At 43.1% G+C, this 25,364-nt stretch overlaps 3 protein-coding genes and 1 long non-coding RNA gene across 4 annotated transcripts in view; 2 read left to right on the forward strand and 2 right to left on the reverse strand.

The window, feature by feature from the left end:
• Nucleotides 1-1,085: 1,085 nt before the first annotated feature.
• Nucleotides 1,086-5,246, reverse strand: Mrpl16 (mitochondrial ribosomal protein L16). Its single transcript, XM_048430510.3, has 4 exons — nt 5,088-5,246; nt 4,746-4,811; nt 2,710-2,858; nt 1,086-1,718 (listed from the first exon to the last, which is right to left on the reverse strand). The coding sequence occupies exons 1-4, from the start codon at nt 5,140-5,142 to the stop codon at nt 1,233-1,235; spliced, it is 756 nt and encodes a 251-aa protein (XP_048286467.3). The 5' UTR covers nt 5,143-5,246; the 3' UTR covers nt 1,086-1,232.
• Nucleotides 5,247-5,352: 106 nt separating this feature from the next.
• LOC146893577 (uncharacterized) lies at nt 5,353-10,656 on the forward strand. Its single transcript, XR_015003218.2, has 2 exons — nt 5,353-5,471; nt 10,451-10,656. It is a non-coding gene; the product is annotated as an uncharacterized LOC146893577 (long non-coding RNA).
• On the reverse strand, nt 10,477-23,856 carry Cblif (cobalamin binding intrinsic factor). The gene is made up of 9 exons (XM_048430504.3): nt 23,679-23,856; nt 22,852-23,028; nt 21,662-21,775; nt 21,099-21,236; nt 19,532-19,713; nt 16,436-16,613; nt 15,167-15,368; nt 13,799-13,917; nt 10,477-10,754 (listed from the first exon to the last, which is right to left on the reverse strand). The coding sequence occupies exons 1-9, from the start codon at nt 23,755-23,757 to the stop codon at nt 10,693-10,695; spliced, it is 1,251 nt and encodes a 416-aa protein (XP_048286461.1). The 5' UTR covers nt 23,758-23,856; the 3' UTR covers nt 10,477-10,692.
• Nucleotides 17,286-25,364, forward strand: part of LOC125397974 (oocyte-secreted protein 1) — a 45,350-nt gene continuing 37,271 nt past the window's right edge. Inside the window, exon 1 of the mRNA XM_048430513.3 lies at nt 17,286-17,701. The gene's annotated coding sequence lies outside the window, so the exon portion shown is untranslated. The remainder of the gene's footprint in view (nt 17,702-25,364) is intronic.

Genomic DNA, 25,364 nt, shown 5'->3' on the forward strand with positions numbered 1-25,364 from the left:
CATCTCCAATCCAAGGTTTCACTGTGTTTCGATTTTAAAAATATTTATTTAGAGATTATTATATTGGAGACACTCATTAAGATAAAAATCTGGGACTAAAAATATCCTTTTGAAAGTGATATATTTCTGTTCTTTGTTGGAGATCTTAATTTTTTCAAAAACAGGATAAAAAACCCCAATGTTTTATCAGTGTGCTATTTTCTACCCACCTTCAAAAGCAAGTGGTCTAATACTTCTACCAATTCGTGTTTCCTTTAGTCTGAATAGGAGATACTGGCTAGCTCAGGAAAACAGGTTAATCTTGTTACGTCCAGATGGAGCTGGAGCCATGAGGTTTTGGATCACACAGGACCCTCCTTTATCCAGCAGTAAGTTGTTTGCTCCACACACATTAGATCCTGAAGGGACACAGAGCCAGAATGCCCTTCCTTAGATAGTTTAGGACCTAGGAAGCACCAAAGGTTTCAACTTTTGTTATCTTTTTTTTTTTTTTTTTGCTAAATGGTACATTCCTTGTCATATTCCATGTTTCCCCTTCTGAGACTGACAGAAAATGAGCAGCTGGGTATTAATAAATATCTGTTGAACCTACTAATCTAGGTACTGTCATTTTTATCCTTATTATTCTAAAAAATGTGCTTATAATGAGCAAAATGTCATAAACTAGGCAGTGAACACATTTGTATTTCCAGCTATGAGATGGAAAAACAAATTTCAGCTCTGGAGACATGCATGGTACAATGTAGGAACTGAGACATCCTACCAGGGTCCCCCCACCCCCACCCCGAGGATCTTGCTTGTACCATGGCTGGCTTTGAACTCAATGCCTGCCTTTGCTTCCTGAGTGCTGGGATTAATGGCGTGCTCCACCACAGCTGGCGATGCCAAATCATTCTTAATCTCTCTTTTTTGAGACAGGGTTTCTCTGTAGCTTTGGAGTCTGTCCTGGAACTCGCTCTGTAGACCAGGCTGGCCTCGAACTCAATGAGATCCTCCTATGTCTCCTCCCAAGTGCTGGGATTAAAAGTGTGTGCCATCATCGCCCGGCTCATTCTTAAACAACTGAAAATGACCAATGTGATACCTCAAGTTACCCTCACACTTTAATAGAAACAATCCGACAGCACAGCTTTTCACAAGTCCCTTACTCATGTGCTCAGTTACGATCCAAGAATCACCAGACCTTAAAGACGGCAGAGACGCAGACTCAGTTTGAGGAGTCTGTGCTTCCACTACACACGCTGCGGCAGGTAGAATTTGCCCCAATATTGCCCTTTCTGTGTCAAATCATATGGGCTCAGGAATTTCCGGATGCCAAGCATGTTGGCCGTGGCTATACGCTCAAAGGTCCAGGGATTTTGGTTGTTATGTTCTCTTTCTTTTTGATCTTGGTGCATTTTTTCTAGAGTCTCACGGCTCACAGCCTTTGCTGGAAAGGGTAGCTTGTGGGCAACCATGTTCAGGAAACCCTGGACCTCTTTAAATTCACAGCGTCCACCCATCTCTACTATGAGGCAGCCAGACTTCACAGGGGTCACATAGTGATCAATGGCACCTTTGCCTCCACCCATGCGCTGCCCAACACCTTTGCGAGTGATGGGCTTGAAAGGGGCTGGCACTCGCCATATGGCAAACATGTTCCTGGGATCCATAGAGCGGTTGATTGTCAGGCGCATCATTTCAAAATGGCCCCAGTGGAGATAACCACCTCCTAGTGCCTAAAAATGAATAGAACAATTAGAACACATGGGGATTTAGAAATCTTTTACAGAGTCTATTATGCTGCCTCTTTTATAGTAACTGGCTTTAATGATATACTTGAAAATAAACATATAAGTTCTTATGTAAAGCTGAGGATAGAATCCTAAGAACTAGTCAAGAGAGAAGAGGAGAGTCCCAGACAAACATTGATGTAAATGCCCTGACACAGCAAAGGGCTCGGTGAGTTAGAGCAGAAGCCAGTGCTTGCTGGGATGCAGGAGGAAGGCAGAGTGGATATAAGGCTCTGAGGTCTGCAGTAGTGCTCAATGCAGGCCAGGGGGGAAACTTTACAGTCATCACCCTGGCTGCCTCATGGAGCAGAAAGGCCAGTGCACATCCGTTTGTGTGGCTACTGACATTAATCTTTACGGAAACCACTCAACACAGTGAAGCAGCTGGTTTAATCCTCTATCAGGAATATTTCACTTTCACCAAGGGCTTGAAAAGATCTTGTTCTAAGTGGGCAAATGAGGCAGCCTCTTTGCACCCCACCTTCACAGTAGCCTTACTCACCCCCTCTAGTTCAACCCATCTGAAACAGAAAGTGGAGATCTTGGTGGAAACAATTTATAATTTTAAACTAAACACTTTTTGGAATAGCAAGACAAAAAAACCTAACATCTTGTTCTACACAGTTCCACCTAGATATGAATCAACTATCTGTTCAGTGCATACGTGTTGTATAGGCTACCTCCTGTGGGGTTCTTAGAGGCCACTAGTTTATCAGGTTCACTGTGACAGTATCACAGGGCTTGTATACAAATTCAGCACTATCCATACTCTCAGGCACCCAGTACAGGACTACTGTGTTTTCAACCCTACGACCTACATCTATTTAAAGAATAACTGAAATGTGGCATCTAGGTGTGGCAGTTCTTAGAATGTGGAGAAAGAGACAAGAATCAACTCAAAGAGTGGAAAACTTTGTTAATCTCTTTTATCACTCACCAAAATTGCAAAATTGCCTTCTGTAAATTCAGTGGCTTCAGTTGAGGGTCCTCGTATGTCCTTCAAATTTTTAGGTTCTCTTCTTACTTTTGGCACAAGTGGGACCCTTTCAACAAATTTAAGCTTGGACCTTTCAGGGATGGATACATCTGGCAGGGACAAAACCAACCAAGAATAAGTGAAGCTATGCTTCTCAGAGGATCTCTCCCATGAAGACTCACACCAATCAAGTCTTAGGTTACCAAATAATAATTCCAAAGGTTATTGGATTTCCAATATTAATGGCTATCCATTCTCCTGTGGGTGTTTCCAGTGAGCTCTGGAATCTTTCAGCTATAACAACATTTACTACAATGTTTCTAAACCAAATTCACTTACTAGCCCCCTGCTCTATGTTCGGCACCAGTAGCAGGGACTGTCCTAAGTGATTATTTCACTCCACCTTTAAAGCAGTCTTGGCATTTGAGACGGTCTTCATGGCTGTCAGGTGGTGATCATGTGTAACCTCAATCTTGTAAGAAGTGCTGGACTGAGTGTGTGCATCACAACACCTTGTGACCTTTATACTATTCAGGGTATCTTTTTTGTTGTTGTTTTAAAGCTTGAACTTTTGAAAACTAAGCCACATACACTAAACGGACGGGGGGGGGGGGGGAATTACAAAGTGAAGTATTAGAAATTGAAAACAAAGGGCCTATGAGATGTTTCAATTGGTAAAAAGCACCTGCTATCAAGTCTGCCCACCTGAGTTGCATCCCAAGGGCCTACAGGGTAGAAGGAGAGCACTGACTCCCATAAGTTATTTTCTGACCTCTATATAAATGCCTTGGCATGTGTGAGCCCACATGCATACGTGCATATAAAATAAAAATTAATAAAAATAAAATCGAAAAGAACATAATTTCCACCTAGATCAAGCAAACATAACAGGGCAGGTGGTCTTCTCATCTCCATTTTAAAGAGGCACTGGGGCACAGAGACATTTTACAATTACTTCAGTTAAAACATCAAAGCAGAAGCATGTTCTTTACAAAAAAACAGTCACTGCCCCTCTGAATGCTAATGGGGGTACAGAGTACTACACTGGACAACAATATATTAAGTTCAACGTGCTGTATTTTCTTGAGAAACTTACAACTTGGGAATTCTCTGATCAGCATTTTAACATCTTTATCCACTTGGCAACTTAGGAAAAACAATTGTGATTCATAAAAAAAATTAATATGAAAAAAGTAGGACTTCAAGATAGAAATAAAACAAATCAGGAAGCCTCAAAGACTCATCAAATTATCAGTGGAATTATAAAATTGATATTCCAAGTTATAAAACCCACCCTTCCCCTCTAACTTTTTGGGGGCAACTACTGAGAAACTTGGTAATGTTCTTTCATCTGCAAGTTAGTATGTACTTCCAAGAGCACACAGTACTCTGTTTCTTAAAAAAAAAAAAAAATTATGAGCGTTTTGCCTGCATGAACTGATGTGCAGCACAGGGTGTTGGATCCCTTGGAACTGGGATTATAGATGGTTGTGAACCATCATGTGGGTTCTGAGAACTGAACCTGGGTCCTCTGCAAGAGCAACAAGTGCTATTAACCAGCCCACACAGCAGTTTAAAGGTTATGTGCAGAAGACCCTCAGAAGCCCAGGCTGTTTGCATTTTGGATATCTTAGTATACTACAGAGTACAGTTAGAGTTACAGGGTTGCACCTGACCTGGTTACTATTGCTAAGTGTATGCATACATGTACTGTCGTTTAGAAAGAAGATCAAGTCTAATAAATGACTCTGATTGAGTAGATCATGGGGGCCACATATATTGGCAGGATGCTGGGCAACTAACCCAATAGGTATTTGCTCCGCATGGGTGAGGAACTTTTACGTTCTTTGCCTCTAGTTCTAAGAACAGTGCCTGTCAGCACAGTATGCCTTCATCATTTTTATTTGTTCAATCACTCAAGACAGCTAGGAAGCACCAAGAACACCTATGCCTTTTGCCATCTGCTGGAGAAACAAGTGGAAATGGGAGGCGCTCACCTTCAAAAGTTGGCACCGGGAGGAGGGTCTTCAGACCAGCACTGGTGGGAAGGGCTGCCCAAGAATCTACAAAGACAAGACAAATCACTCTTGGTACTTTCTGGGCCACTCCTGACGGAGGTGTCTACAAGTGTGGGGCGCGAGTTTCGCTAAATGGGCTTCCAAGGGAGCTAGCAGGGTCTCGGAGCGCCGATTCCCACACATGACTGGGACCCAGTGATCGCACAGCAGAGGTGGCGGCAGAAAAGCGCACGTCTTCCCAGAGTAAACATACTTTGGAGTGGGGGGGGGGGAGGAAGAGCAGGGGAATGCCATTTTAAAAGATCAAACAGACTTTCGGACCTGAAAAGTGCACCCGCAGGAGCGGCGCGGGTGCGCGCGCCAGCAGCCTCCACATGGCCACGCGCGAGCGACCAGGTCAATCGGATTCTCTCGCCGACAGTAGCAGTTTCCTTCTGTAATACGCAGAGCACAGGTGGCCGGAAGTCACCCAGAACAGGAAGTGACGTTATACTCTCCGTTCCTTAGAGAGTCCCGACGGAAGCGGAGGAAATTTAGGCCCAACTCTTGGTTCCGGAGCAGAGTCTGCAGGTTAAAGGTCCGGCACGCCCCGCACCACCACGCCCAGGTGTTCCATGTTTCTGTGAGGATCTCTGGTTTTTCCTGCATAGTGGCCGATCAGGTTTTTCCTCCTTGGTGTAGAAAGCTGTGAAAGCATGAGGCTTGGTAGGCAAGTTGTTCCCTTAACTTCCGTTGTATTATGTCCCTTCTCTTGAGGACATTAGAAAGATGCCATTGATTTGTCATTGGCTTGTTTATTGGGCGTTTGCACAGTTTCGACCCGATAAATCCACGAGAAGAGCTATAGCTGGAGTTTTCAAAGTAAAAGTCAAGACTTGGGCAGTCCCAAAAGGCTAGGTTCGATAACCTGTCGCCAATATGCCAATTAAACAGAAAGTAATGGCGAAAACCTACTATTCATTTAAGGTGGCTTTATTTGAAATAACAGATAAAGGGGTCCAGTGACCATCCAAGACTGTCTTCATGGCCCCGACACGAGCTTGTCTGTCTGTCTATCTGTCTGTCTGTCTGTCTGTCTGTCTATCTATCTATCTATCTGTCTATCTATCTGTTTTTCAGGCTATCTCTCTATGTAGTCCTGGCTGTCCTAGACCTCACTGTGTAGACTAGACTGGCCTCGAACTCACAGAGATCCGCCTGCTTCAGCCTCCCCAGTGCTGAGATTAAAGGCATAATCCACTGTGCTCACAGCTTTAAGTTTAAATAGAGGACGAACTGGGGGACAGGGTGGAGGGGGGGTCGGCTAAAAAGTATGCATAATTAGGCAGTTTTGGTCAAGGTGTCTGATTGATCATTGCCTCAGTTCTGGTTTGGCACGATAGCCATCTCAAACTGGCATAGTTTGTTTGTTTGTTTGTTTGTTTGTTTTAAAACAATCAATCTGTTTCTATAAAAGATCAGTTCTGTTTCAAGATGCAGCCTTTGTCTTCTCAGAAGAGTGGCAGCGTTCTATCTTCAAGTTTTTCCCTTTATAGAAATCCAAGAGAAGGGGCTGGGGGGTGGCTGGGTAGATAAGAGCACTGGCTGCTGTTCTATAGGACCTGAGTTCAATTCCCAGCAACCACACTGTGGCTCACAACAGTCTATAACTCTAGTTCCAAGGAACTGGACATCCTCTTCTGGCCTCCTTGGGGAAACCAGGTATGCGTGTGGGGCAGACAGACAGACAGACAGACACACACACACACACACACACTCTACAATTAAAATAAAATAATAAAAAGGGAACCCCAAAGGGAAAGTTAAAGCCAGTGATTTATCTCTGGGTCTTTAGCCAGAATAAAGACAAAATGAAGGTAGAGACGTCAGTATTTCATCCTACTTTTATTTACCTTTGTGAGCCCTAGTGATGAGCTGATGGTTTTTAGTAATGTCTATTTCAAAATAATTCTAATTATTTTGCAAAGGATTTTTTTTACCATTACAATGAAAAATTTGAGCACAGCTTCTGTGACTCAGAGACCTTAGTGAATTAACTACACCATAAATTAATAACTAAGGGAAAAGAAAAAATATGTAATCATCTTGTTGGAAATGTTGGGCACCATTATTTTTTATGAGGCTGGGGCTTTGTAATCATGAAAACAAGAGGATCTATATCCAAGCTTTTAGGAGACAAATGGTATTAGCAAATGAGACATGTCTGTTGTGTTTAAGCCATGTTAAATCTGTATGCCCTTAAAAATTAATTTCATTGGTATGTAAAATGAATAAAAGATTAAAAAAGAAATTAATCTCACAAAAAGAAATATAATCTATAATGCTTGTAGATATTCTGGGAGAATTGCATACAGATCTACACACCTGTACAGTGCATCTGCTTCCAAAGTGTTACTGGACTTTACAAAGCACCCTAAGGACATAATTTTACCCTGTTTATTTTTATAAAGACCATATTCCCCTTCCTGTCCTGATAAAAGGCCACATTTAAAAGAATCAGGGAGGAGTCAGGACTCCAACATTTTTAAAAAGAGATGTAATTAAGCACACAACAAGTGCCACCCATCCCAGGAAGGTAGGTAAAGGTGCCTGATCAGAGGCAAACAAAAATGTTGATTGGGAAGATTCTAAAACAAACAAATAGAGACCCCCCCTTCTTCCTGTCTTGTTTCCTGTTATCTCTCTAATTAAAATAGTATTGAGTCGAGGGACAGTTTTCCCCCTAAATTTAACTCAGCGTAGTGTTATGTAGTATTGGGCATTTAGATTTTGAAATTATGTTCTCTGTAATCAGGAAGGACAATTTTAAGGAAGGACATTTTCATGCATGTGTAGGTGCCGAAATAGGCCAGAAGAGGGAGCTGTAGTTCCAGGTGCTTGTAAACTGCCATAGGCAACAGGTCTAAGGCACTGCAAAGGAGCCCTTCCTCCACCCATTCCCCCAAGCTCTCCCCAATCCTTCCCTTCTCCCTTCTCTCTTCCCCTCTCCCCTCCCCCACCCTACCCCCACCCCCATGCTCCCAACTTTTGCCTGGCAATCTTGTCTGTTTCCAGTTTCCAGGGTGATATATATCCTGGAAATATCTCATATACCAAAATTAAATCAAGACCAGGTGAACAATTTAAGCAGTCGCCATTTTTTAAGTGTGACAGCAATGAGGAAATGCAGCAGCAGTAACAAACAGCAAAACATCAACCCCACACTGTCTGGGTAAAGGTAGTGAACAGAAGCTGGTTAAAGCAGTCGGTTAAAATTGATGTCTGAGAGCACCCCCAGTTTAATGAATTATAAGCACTTAGTGGTGATAGGCTAGTTCTCCTTTCTTCATTGGTGAGTGATATCAGACTTTCCCTCACGCTTTTGATTTCAACATTTGTGATTTGCTTATGTGTATACTAGTTTCTTTTGTATGCACGTCTTCACTTTCCCTTTATCAATTCAAAACTGCTTGTTCTGTCTCTCATAGGCAGATCAATCAGTGTGTGGTGTGTTGTTGTTGTTGCTGTTGTTGTTATGTGTGTTGAAACTAGAAAAGGGACCAATGGGGGACCAGTCTAAGGGGAAAATGGGGAGGGGGAAAAGAGATGGGAAAAAAGAGAGAACAGAATACATGTGACATGAAGACAGATGGAGGACAAGAAGGAGAAGGGAGGGTACCATCAGGGGATGGGGCAGGGGACTAGGCATGAGGCAGGGGAGAGGACCAACAAAAATGAAGTATGAATACCCCATAATGAAACCCATTACTGTGTACACCAATTTAAAAAGAATACGCTTACTTTAAAGCTTTTGGCTGTGCATTTTGTTTCCTAACTGCTTCCGACTTGTACAGACTGAAATCATGTCTCCCATTCTGCAAACTTGCCTCTTCTATTTCTGCACTGGACGACAGGAGTTTCATCTGCCTGGTTCCAGTTCCTTAAGAGGTGGTGGACTTGACCATGCGTTTGTACTTTACATAGGTCACTCACACATCTAATCAAAAGCACGTGCAAGTGTGTACACTTCTTATTTGGGGAAACCGTCTTCCTTTCTGTCTTCTTTTCCTTTGTGTCTTCCCCACAGCATTACAAAAGTACGTGCAACTGGCTGCACCTTCAAAGTTTAGGCTTTACCATTTGTGGCCATTAGAGGGCACCATTGTGTTTTTATAGTTATACACCCAAGCCAAGTGCATTTTTTTAAATTTTTTAATTCATTTTACATATCAACCACAGCTCCCCTCCCTCCCCTCTTCCTACTTCCTCTACCTCACCTCTACCCCAACCCAAGTGCATTCTTGAGCGCTATGAGTTATGTAACCCTGAGCATGAGTATCTCATCTGTGACAGTTACATGTGACAGTTACCTACCCCTCCTCTCTCTCTGTCTGTCTGTCTGCCTCTCTCTCTCTCTCTCTCTCTCTCTCTCTGTGTGTGTGTGTGTGTATTAAGCCCTGTGTTCTATTCCAGGCTGCGTAGGTATCTTATTTTAAACAGCATACATATCTTGAAGGGTTCTCTCCCCTTTCCTTTCTTTTCTTTCTCTGCATAGATCCCAGTCTAGTTCAAATTCTAGATTCTGCACCCTCCTCTGTTCTGGAATTACAGGCCAGTACCACCATGCCTACTAGAATGACAATTCCTTAACTTTTTCTAAACTAAGGGTAGACCAGGTTCCTCAGTTTACCACCGAGAACCCTGGCATTTTTAGTTTACCTTGCCTGGCTGCTCAGTTAGTGTCCTTCTTACAAGCGTGTCCAGAATGTGGGTGCAGAGTCTTTTGCTTCTCTGTCCAGATATCTTCTCACACAGTGTTTTCAGACTATTATTTTATTTTTGTGTGTGTCTGGCATATGTAGGTGCGCACATGTGTGTGAGTGTGCATGTGTGTGGGTGTGCACATGTGTGGATGTACTTGTTCATGTGTGCACACATAGAGGCCCAGAGACCAAGATCAGGTGTTTCCTAGAGTGTGCTCCATCTTAGTCTTTGAGATAGGGTCTCCAACTAAAACCTAATCCTGCTGTTTTGGTCAGGCTGACCAGAAAATATGCTCCGGGCATTTGCTTATCTCTACCTCCCCAGTGCTGGGGTTATGAATGTTCACAGGATCCCATGCCTGATTCTCTTAGGTGGGTGTTGAGGATCCAGACTCTGTTTTTCATGATTGTACAGCACACACTTTACTCACTAATTTAAATTTTATGTGTATGGGTGCTTTGTGTCTGCATGTATGTGCATGTATGTCTGTGTACCATGTGCATGCAGTGTCCATGGAGGCATGAAGAGGGTGTTGGATTTCCTGGGACTCGAGTTACAGAGAGTTATGAGCTGTCATGTGTGTGCTGGGAATTGAAAGGCAGCTAAGTGCTCTTAACGGCCAAGCAATCTCTCCAGTCCCCTCCCCAACCATGAACATTTAAAAACATGAATTTACCCAGAAAATATTAAAAGTAGAAGTCATGACGCCATTTACTGAGTTACAAACCATTCTGGAGTTACGTATGGAATAATTTTGTTCAATTCATACAAATGTGTTTGCGCACATGTTTGTAGTAGGTGAATTGTAAAGGAGCCCTTAGTATAAGAAACACATGCAGGCATTTTAATAGCTATCTGTAGAAGCAGTGAGTGTGTTGTTTAATCCAGAAGATTGCACGACCCTCTCCAAATCACTGGTCTTTCCTTCTCTCTTGCCATAGGCGTAAATGACGACTAGCAGTCTGTCTTGAGAAGCCAGACATTTTATTTCATGAGTCACAATGGTGAGTACTCCAGGAACTTTGTATTAGAACCATTTATTCCACACAATGGCTCAGTTTTTTTTTTTTTTTAAATCAGGACTAGAGTAGCGTTGTTAACACCCACTCTTCTTGGCATTGATTTGAAATGAAATTTAAAAAACCCTCATCCATTGGTCCTGTTCAGCAGAAGACACTCCTCCTCAGTACTGGGTGAAGTTGGCTGTGATGTGCTCGTTGTTGAAGGGAATATAGTAAGCAACTCCTGAAAAGAGGCAGAGGGTAACAAATGTCCGCGGGGCTTGTCGGCTTCCCATGCCAGGACATCAGCCCATTGAGCTGGCTAGAGGGGTGAGATCACCGTGGGAGACATGGGCAGGAATATAAATTTGGAATGTTTAAGGATTTCTTTTAAAATGCTTTTATTGTTACTTTATTTGTGTGTGTGCATGCATGTGAAGGCCAGAGGACAACTTGAGAGAGTTGATTCTCTCTCTCCATCATGTGGGTCCCAGGAATCAAACTCAGGTCACCAAACCTGGTGCCAAATATCTTTACCAGCTCTTGCTAGCCCTATTTAGAAATTTCTCTCTTTTAAAAAGATTTATTATTATTATTATTGTTATTACTATTATTATTATCTGTGTGTGTGTGTGTACATACACACATATGTGCACTACATATGTAAAGGTGCTGGCGGAGACCAGAAGAGGGACCTGGGATTACAGGCTGTTGTGAGTCATATGATATGGGTGCTGGGTCCTCTGCAGAGCAGTTGCTGCTTTTAACTGTGAAGCCATCTCTCCAGTGCCTAGGATGGGTGGGCTGGGCACTTCCTGTGCTTGCTCACTCTTTTCCTTCCTCCCCCTCCCTCTTTCTCTTCTTCTTTTTGGTTGATGATTTATTTTCCGCTTGTATTTGCTTTTTATCTTGCTTTACAAATGTCTATGGACTTCTCTTTTACAATCTTTAGGTTTCCACTTTATGGAGCATGTCTTTGGGGGTAAGCCCGTAAGTCTGTTTTCTCTCATGTAGAAAATTTTGTTAAGTATTCTCTCTGAAACGTTATCTTTAGTATTAGAAGACTTACTGGCCCCTAGGAACCGTGCAATAAACGACACAAAGTATTTACGGAAGAATCTCACTTAGTTTTGGAAGATTTTGTAAGAAACAGGAACGGCTTTTGGCTGAGAATCTTTCATGACAAGGATAGATGGTGTTGATATCTTTTATCTTTTAGGTATTCTGACAACCAGAAGTATGACAATCTCACACCAGAATGTTTTTGAATCTGATATCTTTACTTTTACTGTACTGGCTCCCAGAGAAAGGAGCTATAAAATGGAAATGTCACCTGATCTAAAAAAATCACTCTGAAATTTTAAAGGTGGTGGGAGAAATGACAATAATAACAGCATTTTGAACACATTATCTGCAAAAGATATTGTAGTTAATAATCTTGAACAATCTTTCCCCTCCCTCCCTCTCTCTTTCTTTCTTTTCTCTTTCTTTTTTCTTTCTTTCTTCCTTCCTTCCTTCCTTCCTTCCTTCCTTCCTTCCTTTCTTTCTTTCTTTCTTTCTTTCTGTTTTTTTGAGACAGAGTTTCTCTGTAGCTTTAGAGCCTGTCCTGGAACTAGCTCTTGTAGACCAGGCTGGTCTTGAACTCACAGAGATCCACCTGCCTCTGCCTCCTGAGTGCTGGGATTAAAAGCGTACGGCATCACCATCTGACTTTGAACATTTTTTTCTAATCCTTACCACAACCCAAGGACTAGTAGGTATTTCCGTGTTATAGCTATAGAGACTTATTCATTATTTGTTTTCTGTAGGTTATAACTATAAGAGGCACTTTCTCCAAAGCCTTTGCTGCAGTTCATGAGTTCTGACTGGCCAGTCTTTCCTAACTATATGGGACATGGCAAGCACACCAGCTCCCCCAGGGTAAAACTGGAGAACAGAGCCTTCAAGATACAGCCCTGGCCTCCCGTGGCTCTGGATTTAGAGTCCTCTTCATGCTAACAGTCAATGCCTGGTCAACATGATCCTTAGGCAAAACCATGCCTCAGTGCTCTTGAAACGGGAAGGTGCTTTAGCATTTATGCAAATCTTTCAGGAATATTCAGGTTTTGCTGGAATCTGAGTTTCATTCTTGCCATGTTTACCACATAACTGCAGATACAGACACCCCTTTTGTGAGGGACTAAGCAGGTGGCGAGGGCTAGACTTTTGCTGAAGCTATATTAGAAAGCTCACATCCTCAAGTTTGGGAACCTGGACTTGGTTGTCTGTTCTGTCAGATTCTAGTCTTGTGTTTTATACAGGTCCCTTTGACATCTCATGGTGATGCAATATTCTGAAATATCTCTTGCATTGTAAGAGACTGGAATTTTTGCTGGACCTCACTGCCAGCTTAAATAGTACAAATTGTGGTCACTTAAGACTTAAGACTGTTATCTTACTAAGTACTCAGCTTATTTGCTTAAACTCCTTTTCTGAAAACAGTGTAAGAATCAACATACTTGCCTTGAATTTCCCATGTAGTCAACTTTTACAACCTAAGATAATGCATAGCCATAATATTAAGTTCTTAAGTTATATACTCTTGCAAGCCTCTCACCCAGAACAATGCATGCGTATCGTTTGCTGAAAGCATCAAATACAGAAGTTGAAAGCGACTTCCTAATCCTACCATAAAGTTTGAAAGCAGTCATTTATGGAACTCGGAACACTGATGTTTGTAACACCGCTAAATATTTCTGTAAAGTACCCCATTCTTTCCCCAAGTGACACTCTCTGTGCTGTTCAATAAAGGCAGAGCAAAGCCATATGTGAGGGACAGACACACAGACAGAGGCACGACAGATACACAGCACACACAAGCCACACAGATCGACAAGACAGCCCTCTCAGGCAGGCACAAATTCAGACCCATGCAGAAAGACAAAGGATGGAAGACACAAGTCTGATGAAGTAGAGAATTCAAATCTGGACTTGCTCTTGGAGAAATGGCCCCCAGGGGGAAGTACCCTTATTCCTTTCCTTAATGCTACACTGATGCATTATTGGTTACTTGGAGTTAATCACCAGTGTATATAATTCCCATCACATATTTTTTGGATTTAGTTACATTCCTATAAAAAGAGTCAGTAATAATTGTGGAATGTTTATTTTATGACTATATATGATACTAAGTTCCTATGCATACCTTTATTATGAGCACATACAGTTTCACACTTACCAAGTACATTAAAGAATTAGTGAATGTAGCCTTCCAACTGGAAGAAAACCACATTCCTTTGCTTTTCTTACCTTCCTCCAAAGGTGTTTTGCCACTCAGGAACTCCCAGTATGTCTTGTGATTAGCATTTTCAGCGATATTGTTGATAGAAGACACCATAGGGCCCCAAGATGTCATTTTGGTTTCAAATCTAAGAATAAAATGTAAGTAGTACCACTCAGTTGAAGTCAGGCAACAGAAGGCAAGATGGAGGGATGGGTGTTCAAGAGCTTTACAGAGCAGATAAAAATAATGTTCAAAAGAGAAAATGCAATTGACTGAGTTTAGAATCATGCCATTTAAAATAGAATTTTAGTTAACAGATAAAGGAGTTTTTCTTTATATTTTCACATGAGTAAGTTGATAGGTATTTCCATATTTTGATAGTCATGTTTTATGGATATGTTATTTAGAATGGACAGCTTAGTTTGCACAGTACATGTTTGCCAGATTCCATGAGTTTATTTCTGTTCAGTATGGTGAGAACTCCAGACTAATGTGTACCTTCATGTTTGTACAATAAAACATTTGTACTCTATATTACATGTGTCTACATGACTCAGAGTCCAAGGTTTTCCCTATAGAATATTTCATGGCAATAAAAGGAGTAGCCATCATGGAGGGCAGGGCACATGAGGATTTTGGGGATGTATTTTATTATTGGTTAACTTTAGTGATGTCCAGATTCTCAGAGGACTGTATACAAAGAACCATGGAAGCTGGTGCCTTTGGCCCCCATAGGTACCTGCACTCATGTGCATATATGTATTCCTCATGTAATTACAATAAAATAAAATTTAAAAAATAAGGACTCAACTTTTAAAGAAATGTATGCCAGCCTATGACTATGATGAATCATAATGGTTTATACTACACATAGAAAAATCCACCATATTATTAAATAGCTGATTATATTGTGGTTGTGGAGGCAATTTATTCTTTGTGGTTTTTTTCATCTCCAAGTTTCTATTATGTATCATCTGTCATTTTTATATTTACAGATGGAAGAAAAATCAGACAACATTAAATGCTGAACTTGTAAAGTATATCCAGAGGGCTTGGACATTAAGTGTCCTCCTTTCTTTTCCATGAATTGGCATGGTCCCTTGACTCCTAAACTGTGACCTTCCTGTCTTTCTCTGTTGCTTCCTCTTTTTGCAAACAGTTGACATTTCCCAACATTTAATTCTCCCCTCTGATCCATTCCCTTATCCTACTCTTTCCTAACAGGATAGTGGGTAGAACATGCATTTCAAAGACAGTCAAATCCATGTTTAGCTTTGAACTCTATTAGTTACACGTTATGCGATCTTAGGGAGAGAGAGGGGGGGTGTAGGGGAGGGAGAGAAGGAGAAGGAGAGAGTCAGGTTTGGTGGATGGCAACCATTGGCACCACTCACTTGAACATGGAGTTTCTGCGCTGCGCTTCTTCTAGGACAGCAAGTAGCACAGATCCACTTTTCACACTGACCTCGATGGTCACATTGAAGAGCAGGTCAACCCCCCTCAGCTGATTGTTTATGGTGTATATGACGTTAATGTTAGATACTGATGTGGGGACGGGGGTAGGATAGTCAGTTAGAGTTGGTGGCGTTTCATGATCTGCGAGGACCAAAAAGGCACAGTTTATGAAAGATTTTGGTGTTTGACTTACGGATGCAAAAGTCACTGTTATTGGAAACTCATTCAAGAAGAGATTTCAAGAAAATAGTAACCGTTAGGTAATTTAACAAAATTCTTGGACAACTATTCTAGAATCCTGGCAAGGACTCCATGTTAGACTTGTGATGTCCATGGGAAGCAGCTAGGGACTGAGGCTAAGGTGGCAACGTTTCGTATGATAGCAGTGTGTTTGCTTGAGTTTGGTTCCTGTAGACTTGGCACTGAAGTCTGTGAGGAGCTTATAATTTCGTTCTGTCATACGGAGGTAGTGAATGCAAGAGGAAGGATTTGATTAGGAAAGAAGAATTGAAGGAGTTGATTTCAGTGACTTCTTCTGGAGTGACAGAAGTTTTAGGAAGGCTCTGTACAGGCAGTCTGAATTTCAAATATTTCAGTGTTGTATTTGATTGGATGCAAAAATGCTATAAAGTAACATGTAAGGTTTCTACCTCATCCTGTTGGTGTTCCGTGAGTGTCAGGCTGTCATTGTTAGATCCTTAAGGCTTGGGTGAATTTCATCTATGCCTTTTAAGCCCTCCAGATAAGAATCAACAATTGATTATTAGTCTTCTCTCCTTCTTCCTTCTGCTCGTTTTGGTTTTGCAAAGTAGATGATGTTGATTTCATTTTCATGTTGAAATAATACTGATTTCATTACTGTAAAGACTGTAGTTTTGCCTATATGTCTGTCTTCCGATGTTATAAAGAGCAGATAAGACAGGTGTGATCTTTGGCAGTACATCTGTCAAATTCATGAAGCTCCCTGTCATGACCACGAACCATCTACCTTCTTAAAGTAGGTGTTCAATATGAGTAGCTGAATTCTGAAGGCTAGGCACTTTGCTGTGTGCTAGCACACATGATTGGGGGTTGGAGATCAGTTATCTCCCTATCTGGCATGAACTGACAAAACAATATTATATGCCACTCAGCATCAAAGCACATGCCACTGTACTGTAAGTAGCAACTTTATGACATAAGAAGGGAGGTCACTGAAAAGTTCTTACCAGCACCGCAGATTACTTGGGGCACGTCTAGGTAAGTCTTGCCTTTCAAGGAGGGGAGAATTTGAGCAATGGACATGGGGTTTTCGAATTTGCCCTGCTTAATCTCATTGAGTATCCCATTCATAGTCTTCTCACAGTCCCACTTCTTGATGGGTTCCTCAGGTGTCACCGAGAGAGCCTAGGAGAGGGGCAGGCATGGGCAAGAGGAGAGAAAGAGAGGAGAGCTTAAGTATAGCAGGGAGTTGGCTCTTGGGGGGTTGAACTTGATTGCTAATCATTATGCTAGTCCAAACTGAAGCAGCACAGGGTTTGGAATTGTGTTTATCCTTCACAGTGTCAGTCCCATGCTGGAGAAGGACTGGAGGTGTAGTGTGGAGGCAAGGCATTTCCTCACACGCATGAGGTGTGGGCACAATCTTCTGTCTAACAATAACAAACAAGATGCTATTTAAAGAAATAACAATGTTGGGGCTGGAGAGATGATTTAGTGAGGAGGAGCTCTTCCAGAGGACCTTGGCTTGGTTCCCAGAACCCACACAACAGCTCTCAACATCTGTAACTCCAGTTCCAGGGGATCCATCCTCCTCTTATGGCCTTGCCCTCTTATGGCCTCCTCAGGTAGTAGGCATGCTTATGATGTATAGACATACAGGTAGGCAAAAACCCTATACACATAAGACAAAATAAAAGAGTTAAAGAAACAAACACTGATAAATTCTTTTAAAAAATAGCCACAGAGCAATTATCTGGTCAGTGACTGGAGTCAGGAAATACCGCTAAGATGGCTGTGTTTGTGAGCAGTGTTTAGATGTGGAACAGGAGTAACAAAGCAAACGACAGAGGGCGCTGTAGTCTAGGGCAGCCTGGACTGACTCATGATTGGTGTCATCAGGCACACCTTTTGGTGGAATTCTTCCAAAGCTTGTGTCTACATAGGCTTGTCAGTCACAGCTTCCACAACCTGGCCTTCGAATGGAGTTTCACTGGACTCCTTGGGAACAATGCATGCTGGGTGCCTGCACCAGTCAGTCCTTCCCTAATACTCCAGTACTGAAGGAGAAAACCATTTCTCTTGCTTGTGTATTTCAGTTGGGGCTGTACAAGGAAACACCAAGCTGTCATTGACCACATCTTACATTCCACACAGCAGGAGAGAGTGAGGGAAACCAGTGATGAGAGACAACTAATAGTGGTCCCCAATGTCACCATTTGACCTTCTTATTCTGGTTATTCTTGGAACCACTTCATCTAGCCTTGGACACACAGGTATGTGAAATATTAAATTTCCACCTTTAAAACTGGGCTTCAGGTACTTGCAAAATGAGTCTGGATTAGCACAGCAAGGAATCCACTTATTCTTGCTTAGTTTTCTATCTTTGGGGTGAATTAGAAAGTCTAAGTCCTGCTTGTCCTTGGAGGGCCTATCATTTGAGGGTCCAGTGGCCAAGTGTGGAAAAGAATTTTGCAAGACATGATGTGGAAACTGTCATTGCATCCTCCCTTCCTTTACAGTTATACCAACTAGAGGCACCAAGTATGGTACTGGGCTTTGTTGGCCAATGACAAATTTGCATGAAACTGGAAAGAGAAAGTTGGTGGTGGAGGGAAGTCTGAGATGGCCGTTTCGGCTACGGAAAGCACTTGAACATTTGTGGCAGGTGTGGTCACCTTGCTAACTTTGGCAAATGCAGACCGTAACTCTCCTTCAAGGCCACTTTACAAGGCAGTTTGGTCTAAGAAGCACCAGGCAGATAGGGGGAAGTTGTGTGTCTTAAGTAATAAGAAATCTACATGGTAAGTGGTATCTGGATATGGCTGAGGTCTTACCCTTTGATAGGAAAAGCTTTTATTCTCAGGTGTAATCTACCAGGGTGTACCTAGAAAGTGATAAAGTCCAAACTGGAATTCCTAAGCGGAACCAGCAAGGTAAACAGTTCTGCAGTAAGTCTGTTAACCTGTTTGATCTGGCACTAAAGCACTCGAAACTCCTTAAACAAGGTCAAGCATGTGACCCGACCCTTCCAAACCCAGCTTAAATTCATTCCTCAGGCTGCCTGATTTCTGCAGGAATTTCTAGATGTGAGTTCTGGGTATGCTCTTGTATGGTTCAGCTGTGGGAAAATGGTTTTCTCTCATGACAGAATTCCAGTGACTGTGACGGAGAAGCTGGCTTTGCTCTTAGTCACCCCCACCTCCAGTATTTTGGACTGGTGATTTGTCTTCACTCGTAGCTTAACACTGACTGTTCCGCACACCATTGGGACTTTTCCCTAGTTTTAGTGTGTGGAGGGAACCCACACCAGAATCTCTTTTGCTCTAGGAGCTGATTTCCTTGTCATAGTAGCTGAGAGTCACACAAAGCTTAGGGCTGACATCCTAACTCCAGCCCTCTCCCTTTCCTGGGGTTTCTGAGGTTGGGAGTTCCTGGCACAATTTTTCTCTTAATTTCCCAAGATATTTAGACCATTAACAACTCAGTGTGGACTAGAGGGTTTACCACTGTGACTCTATAGTGTCTGATTCTGGTTGTCATGCTCTCTCCACCATCGTGCTTCCCATGATGGATTCCTGCTCTAGTCTCCATCCTGCTGGAGATGGTGGGGACCAGGGGCTGTCAGGTAGCATCTGTCCTAATCTAAGCCTGGAGCTGTGTGAGGGAGGCATAAAATGGATACAGACTCAGCTTCTCAGACTTGGCTCCACTGTTTACTGGGTGACTTTCATTACTTATTTATGTGTGTGTGTGTGTGTGTGTGTGTGTGATGAATATCTTTTGGAAGAGCTACTTTTATATCAGTATGTGTGCACCAGACTTTCAATAATGCATGACTGTTACTAGTAAATGGATTATTATTGGTAATAAACCCTCAAAATTCTTGACTTGTTTCATTTTTCCAAGAAAGGAACATGAATTCTTTTAGGTTTATCTTCACATTTTATCCATGAGCTAGCATATACCTGCATTTTGTTAGTAGAGACACTGAGGCAAGGTAGTTAAGGAATTAACCCCAAATGTTAGTAGATGTGAAATCCCTTAGTCCTGCAGTTCAGGCTTGCTATTCTGGCCTTGATTAGGAGCTTATAGGATGCCTTTACCTGCATAGCCAGGCCAGTGCTGTAGGTGTCTCCGATGATGCCGTCTGCCTTGACCCTCAAGCTGATATCATCCACAAGAGCCTTCAGTGTCTCACCGAACAGCTCTCTGTAATTTTCCTCAGAGCCTACAGGAATCCTGTTGTACATGCAGGTCAGGGCCAGGGTTGCTACCGCTCCAGTATCTGCAAGCCAGAGGGGAGACAGACCCCACTGCAATCACCACCATAGCCAGTGTTCACCAGTTGCTCACTGTGACCTAGTTACAGGACCTGCTGTAGTTCTTGGGACCTATAAGTATCTCCATTTAAGAGATGAGGAAATGGGAGCTCAGAGCAGTAAAGTAACTGCCCAAGGCCACACAGCCATTAAGCAGCAGGGCCAGACTTTAAAATAAATGGATACAGCTGAGCAGCTCCAGACTTTAAAGCTTTAAATAGTGTAAATGACAGTGTACTAAATCCCACTTCTCTCATCTCAGTGTTGATCTTTTGAGATATCAGAAGTTCTGGAAGGCCCAGCAGTCACACCTCAGTGAAGGCATTTTGGTCTTCCCAGCACAGTGGACTGTGATTTATGGTTTGTGGTTCATGCCTATTTTACTCTGTCAGCATTCTGTGCCATATGTGTGGTTCCTGGGCTCTGTGCATGCTCGGACAGTGGGAGCTTTGCATCCATCATAGTACTCAGCGCAGAGACTTTTCATTATTTGCATGTGATACACATGTGTGGGCCAAATGGTCAAGTTCTGACAAGACCAGAGCAAGTGAAATGCTATCAAGAAGGCAGCTTTCAGCTCACTGTCTTTCCCAGCTCACTGGAAAATCTCGTAGCTCCAGTAAGAGCGACAGCATTATTGGCACCTGAAGACAAAGTCCGCCTCGCCGAACTGACAGAGATGCCCCAACCGTGTGTGAGGCTCCAGGTGGAGAGAAACCAGCCTGTTCTTGACCCCCAGGAAAGATCCTAGACTGTATCTACCTGCTTGTCTGATAGTGAAAAGGGAAAGCTTGTTCTTGAGGCCCACGGAGTGGGTGAAAGCCAGAGAAGATATTGCTTCGAGAGTGGCAGAGGACCACAACAGGGAGTCCATGCCAGGGGCTCAACAGAGGAAGATCATTACATACAGAAAGGCTAAAAGAAGGAAATAGCATCACAGAGGAAAAGGATTCATTCATTAGCAGCCCAGCATGGGTAAAACAGAGGAACAAGAAGTTCTCTCGGTAGGTTCCAGAAAACAGCTGTTTGTAGGAAGGATATGTGGATGGAAAAAGGAGAAACATCTTGAAGTTCAGAGTATGGGAGAATTGGTACAAATTAAGGAGTACAGGTTAGGGGTGAGAAAGACATTTATCTCCATTTTATTTAAGATAACTTGTGACTTTTGTGACCAGTTTATTGTCCCAGTGGAGGTCTGCCCTTAACTCATATGTCCAATAAACATTTATTCAATGTTTTTCCTGCACCCACACCTGCAGGGCTCAGCTCCGCCTCCATGGAAGGTTCTTCCTCTTTACTTCCCCCTCCATCACCACCTCTCATCTACTGCGACGCTGATGCCTCAACTTACCCACACCAATGGAAGACTCCCTCATCAGGTTCTTAGCAAAGCGCACTGCTATGGGTAAGGTTGCCTCTGAGTTCTTCTGGCACAGTGCGAGGATCGCCAGACTGGGCCCATAGAAGCCCGAGGCATCATTACCCTGGCCTCAGAAGACAAAAGAGAACCATCATTAGATCAACACTTACCACACTGGGGACATTTTGAGTAGCAAAGACCAGGGCTTTTAAATAGAAATCTCTAGAAACCTTTCACCATAAAAAGAGACAATATTGGCAAAGGATGACATTAGTGTTTCTCAGAGTAAGAATGTCATCTTGCATCTGAAGAGGGGGACAGTGCTGGCTCTGGGAGGATGGTGGCTGTCCGGTACATGCCTGGGGAGTTGGCTTCTCTAGTTTGTTTTTGGCTGAGAAGTGAGTCTCTCACTGGTGGGACTGTCAGAGCAGAGGTGGCCTTGTGTCTCTTCCCTGACTTTTCACTCTACCAACTTCCATAATTTTCCTTTCTGGGTTAAAAATTCGCAGGAAGGACCCTGCCCCCATTCCCCCTCCCTCCCCAAGAGGTCTTACTTGAGGGCGTCCAGTTCTCCATTCTCTTTAGCAGAGTCGACACTCTGCTTCCCGGGTCCCGGCATGAGGAGCTGAGAGCCATAATGGTGAGGGCGAGCTGCCCGCTTGTCAGGTCTATGGACGAGAGAACAAATGACAATGGCAGGCGTTCCCAGGCAGAGCGCCCCCAAGGACTAGACTGAGTGTTGCACTTGTTTTTTAAACTTAAACTATTTATTTATTGTTATTATTATTACCGTGTTTGTGCACACATGTGCGTGTGCATGTGTGTGTGTGCAAGCCACAGCACACATGTGGAGGTCAAAAGGCATCTTTGTAGAGTCAGTTATTCTTCTAACATCATGTGGATTCTGGGGCTCAAGCTCGGATCATCGAGCCCGTGTAACAAGTGCCTTCACCCATGGAGCCACCTCACTAACCTATCTTTCAGCTGCTGCTCACCACCTCCCCCTTTTAATTTTTGAGGCACTCGGTACCCGTGCCTGGCCCAGAGCTCGCAGGGATCCCCTGCTGAGTGCTGGAGTTACAGGTCTATGTTACCAGGCGCAGCATCTCCCAGCCTCATATACAGAGCCTCAAGTCCAGGATTTGGGTTTTAAGTAGTGCACTCACATCATTTTGAAATCTCTCTTTTCCAAAGAAAGAAATATGAAAATAAATCTTTGAGGAAACACTGAATCTAGTGTTGTCTGGATGACTCGAAGACTGTATAATGAAACTATTTCACATAATTAATATATGCAAAGAAATTAATTCCTGCTGTCTGTTTAGAAAAGAAATGAGAAACCCCATGAAAGTCTGTGGAAACATACAGGCAGAAAGTGAACTTTGCTATGTATCTTGAACCTCAGAGCAGTTCATGCGAAGTGAATAGACCCTAGACTTTGTTGTTACTGTCTCTGTCGTTACTGTTTTTGTCCTTAGAGGGCAAGGAAAATGGCATCCAGTGACTTGTTCATAAGCAGCAGATTTGAAACCAGAAGCCCCTGCTTTCTACACTGAGTCTGTAGCTCCCTGTGCATCCCTGCCCTCTTCCGTGACAATTCTGATGTCACATACGTTTAGTTACAGATGTCTGCGGCTGTGTAGGGAAAGGTGAATGAGTTGGAGTGGGTGATGACGTAGACCCGGGGTCCGGGGTAGCCTGTGTGTGGAAGAGTCCGGCTTTGGGGAGGGCTCCAGTGTCTAACCTGCACTGTCACCGCTCATGAGCTTGTTAGTCAGGCTCTTCTGGGCCTCCGGACTGTAGGCGCCGGCCAGGTTCATGGCAATCAGGATGCTGGGGTTTGGGAAATCTGACCTCATCACCGAGCTCTCCATGAGCTTCTGTAGGCCATCGACCCAGGGCTGCTGTTCTGGGGGGACAGCTGAGAAAAGGAAAGTCACTTGCCACGCCCCGCCCTCGCTCCTCATCCCTCACTCCCCCCAGTCCGCCTCCCCTTTCCCAGAAGTGTAATTCCTGGGTCTTTTAGCAGAAGACTTGAGAGTCTTGAGGATCGAGTGACGGAAGAGAAATGCAGAAAGTGTCAACATTTCTCTTTAGAGGCTCCTTTCGTCTCCAACAATCTCTATCTTTAAAGTGATTTTTAAATGTGCTAACTTTAAGCAAATCAGCTCAGAAGTATTCAACATGATTTCTCATCATTTCCTAGAAGTAACTCATTTCTTTTGCATTCATTTCCCTCTGCTCTTCCATGAAGAATATTGATGACTTGAGGCATGCTCTCTCAGCAAATATTCAAACCTCCCGTGTGGTCATAGTTACCACTAAGTATCTGTCTTGTTCCAGTAACCAACACTCCTGCATCATAATTCACTCTCTCTCCATAAAAAGTGCATTGACTTGACTCTCAGAGAATTAGGCTAGGAAGTCATGAAAGATGAACATGTCGCTATCCCTGACTTATGCCTACCTCTTCAGAACTCCTGTAGTGGTTGCTGTTCTACCTCTTTCTCATCAGTAAAACTGTGCCTGAGAGCACTGCGTCTTTGCCATCGGAACAATCACCATACTCACAGCAAGAGCTTTGGGCTCGGGTGCTGGTTCCTGCCACAGCCCAGAGAACGTTTAGAAGGTAGAGGGTAAGCCAAGCCATGCCACACTTTCTTGTGCTGTCCACGTCTCCCTTTCCACAGTATTTGCTAATGAAGTGTGCCTCTGTCTTCTCTTACTTTTGTAAAACAGTCTGCTCCAGACCCAGTCACTCTTAAATACCTATGCTGACCCCTCCTACCTTGATGTAACTCATTCCCATTTACCTATCTGAGTTTGCTTACTGTATAGCCCTCCACGGTGTGTAAAGGTGATTTCCAAGCAGCAGAATGAGAGGAGAACCAGAGGGCTGAATAATGCAGCAAAAACAATGAATATCTCTTAACAAATTCTTGAGTAATTACAGGTAGGAAATCTGGCTAATATGTGAGTATAGACAGGACTTCTAGGCCAATAGCCTCCTGTTGCTTGTCTGCAGTGATTTCATTAAGGCTTAGGTGTTTGGTAGGCACTAGCTCATTTCACTGTGCAAGCACCTTTTTTAGGCTCTTTGGTGGAAGTCTGCATTCAGGTAGATATGCTGACTATATGCATTTGAGTCAACCTGGACCTGGGTTCCAGTGAAGATTCCTGAAAATTGATTTTTAGATAAAGAGTGGACTTCAATTTTGTGGAAATTGTTTTGTTTAATTTTGTTTCTTCTACTCAGGGATAAAAGCAGATTCTGCTATGTAGTAAGAAGGCTGCTAGTTTGTTTGTTCCTGGCTGCTCAGCCCCGAAATAATCACACAGAAACCATATTATTTGCAATACTATTTGGCCAATAGATTAAGCATATTTCTGGCTGACTCATATCCTAAACTAACCCACCTCTATCAATCTGTGTGTCACCATGGTGCTGGAGAGGAGCTGAGAGTTCTACATCTTGAGCAGGCAACAAGAAGTGGGCATGACTCTAGCATTTGAGACCTCAAAAGCCCACCCCTACAGTGACACTCCTCCTTCAACAAGGCCACCCTTCCTAAGAGTGCGGTTCCCTTTGGGTGACATTTTCTTTCAAACCAGCACATTAAGGTATTAGAAACTGAGCCCTCAGGGAACAGCATGAAGCATGCTGTTTTTTCACTGACACAATCACTCTGTATAGTAAGGCGAGCTCCCCTACTCACAGAATTGGAACTAGCATCTGGAGACTCCAAGGGACTGAGTCTTTCCTAAGTTTTAAGCCACTGCACTCACGAGGAGATCATCCACACAGAGGCTTCAGTGTTAGTGAAGTCAGTCTGCCCATCACTCCCGAGGCTCTGCAAGGCGCTGGCCTCTGTTGCAGTCACACTTTTAACCACTTCTCTTGCAGATTCTGTCGCAGCCATGCAGATCTCTTGTGCTACTCTCCTTGAAAACTCCATCTAACTTGTACTTTATGTCCCTTCTTCCTAATTCCAAAATAATTTCCTCATGGCTCCTCACTTCTTTCACCTATCTACAGAGAGGGAAGGCTCCACATGATAGCTAATGTGGTTTTTGTTTTCTGGGGTCATTGATTGCAGGCTCATATTTTGTGTCATTTAAACATGCTTGTGTTTACATTTGGAGCTGAGTTTCTTCATTTTCTCTTAGTAACACAACTGACCATATGTTTTGGTTTTCCCACGATAGTCCTTCACTTTAATTGACTTCTTTAATTTCTTTTTCAAGTTAGACATTATG

Source organism: Myodes glareolus, chromosome 7 (genome assembly GCF_982192425.1).
Source record: "Myodes glareolus chromosome 7, mMyoGla1.1, whole genome shotgun sequence".
NCBI classification, from domain to species: Eukaryota; Metazoa; Chordata; class Mammalia; order Rodentia; family Cricetidae; genus Myodes; species Myodes glareolus.

Bases quoted from the DNA above. Each gene is read 5' to 3' on its own strand.
- Mrpl16 (XM_048430510.3), bottom strand. From the start codon at position 5,142: ATGTGGAGGCTGCTGGCGCGCGCACCCGCGCCGCTCCTGCGGGTGCAC. The intron at 2,859-4,745 runs GTGAGCGCCTCC...TGTCCCTGCCAG, and splicing joins CCCGGTGCCAACTTTTGAAG to ATGTATCCATCCCTGAAAGG. The intron at 1,719-2,709 runs GTGAGTGATAAA...ATTCATTTTTAG, and splicing joins AAGGCAATTTTGCAATTTTG to GCACTAGGAGGTGGTTATCT.
- Cblif (XM_048430504.3), bottom strand. From the start codon at position 23,757: ATGGCTTGGCTTACCCTCTACCTTCTAAACGTTCTCTGGGCTGTGGCA. The intron at 21,237-21,661 runs GTAAGACCTCTT...TTGTCTTCTGAG, and splicing joins GGAGAACTGGACGCCCTCAA to GCCAGGGTAATGATGCCTCG. The intron at 16,614-19,531 runs GTAAAGGCATCC...CCCCTCTCCTAG, and splicing joins GCACTGGCCTGGCTATGCAG to GCTCTCTCGGTGACACCTGA.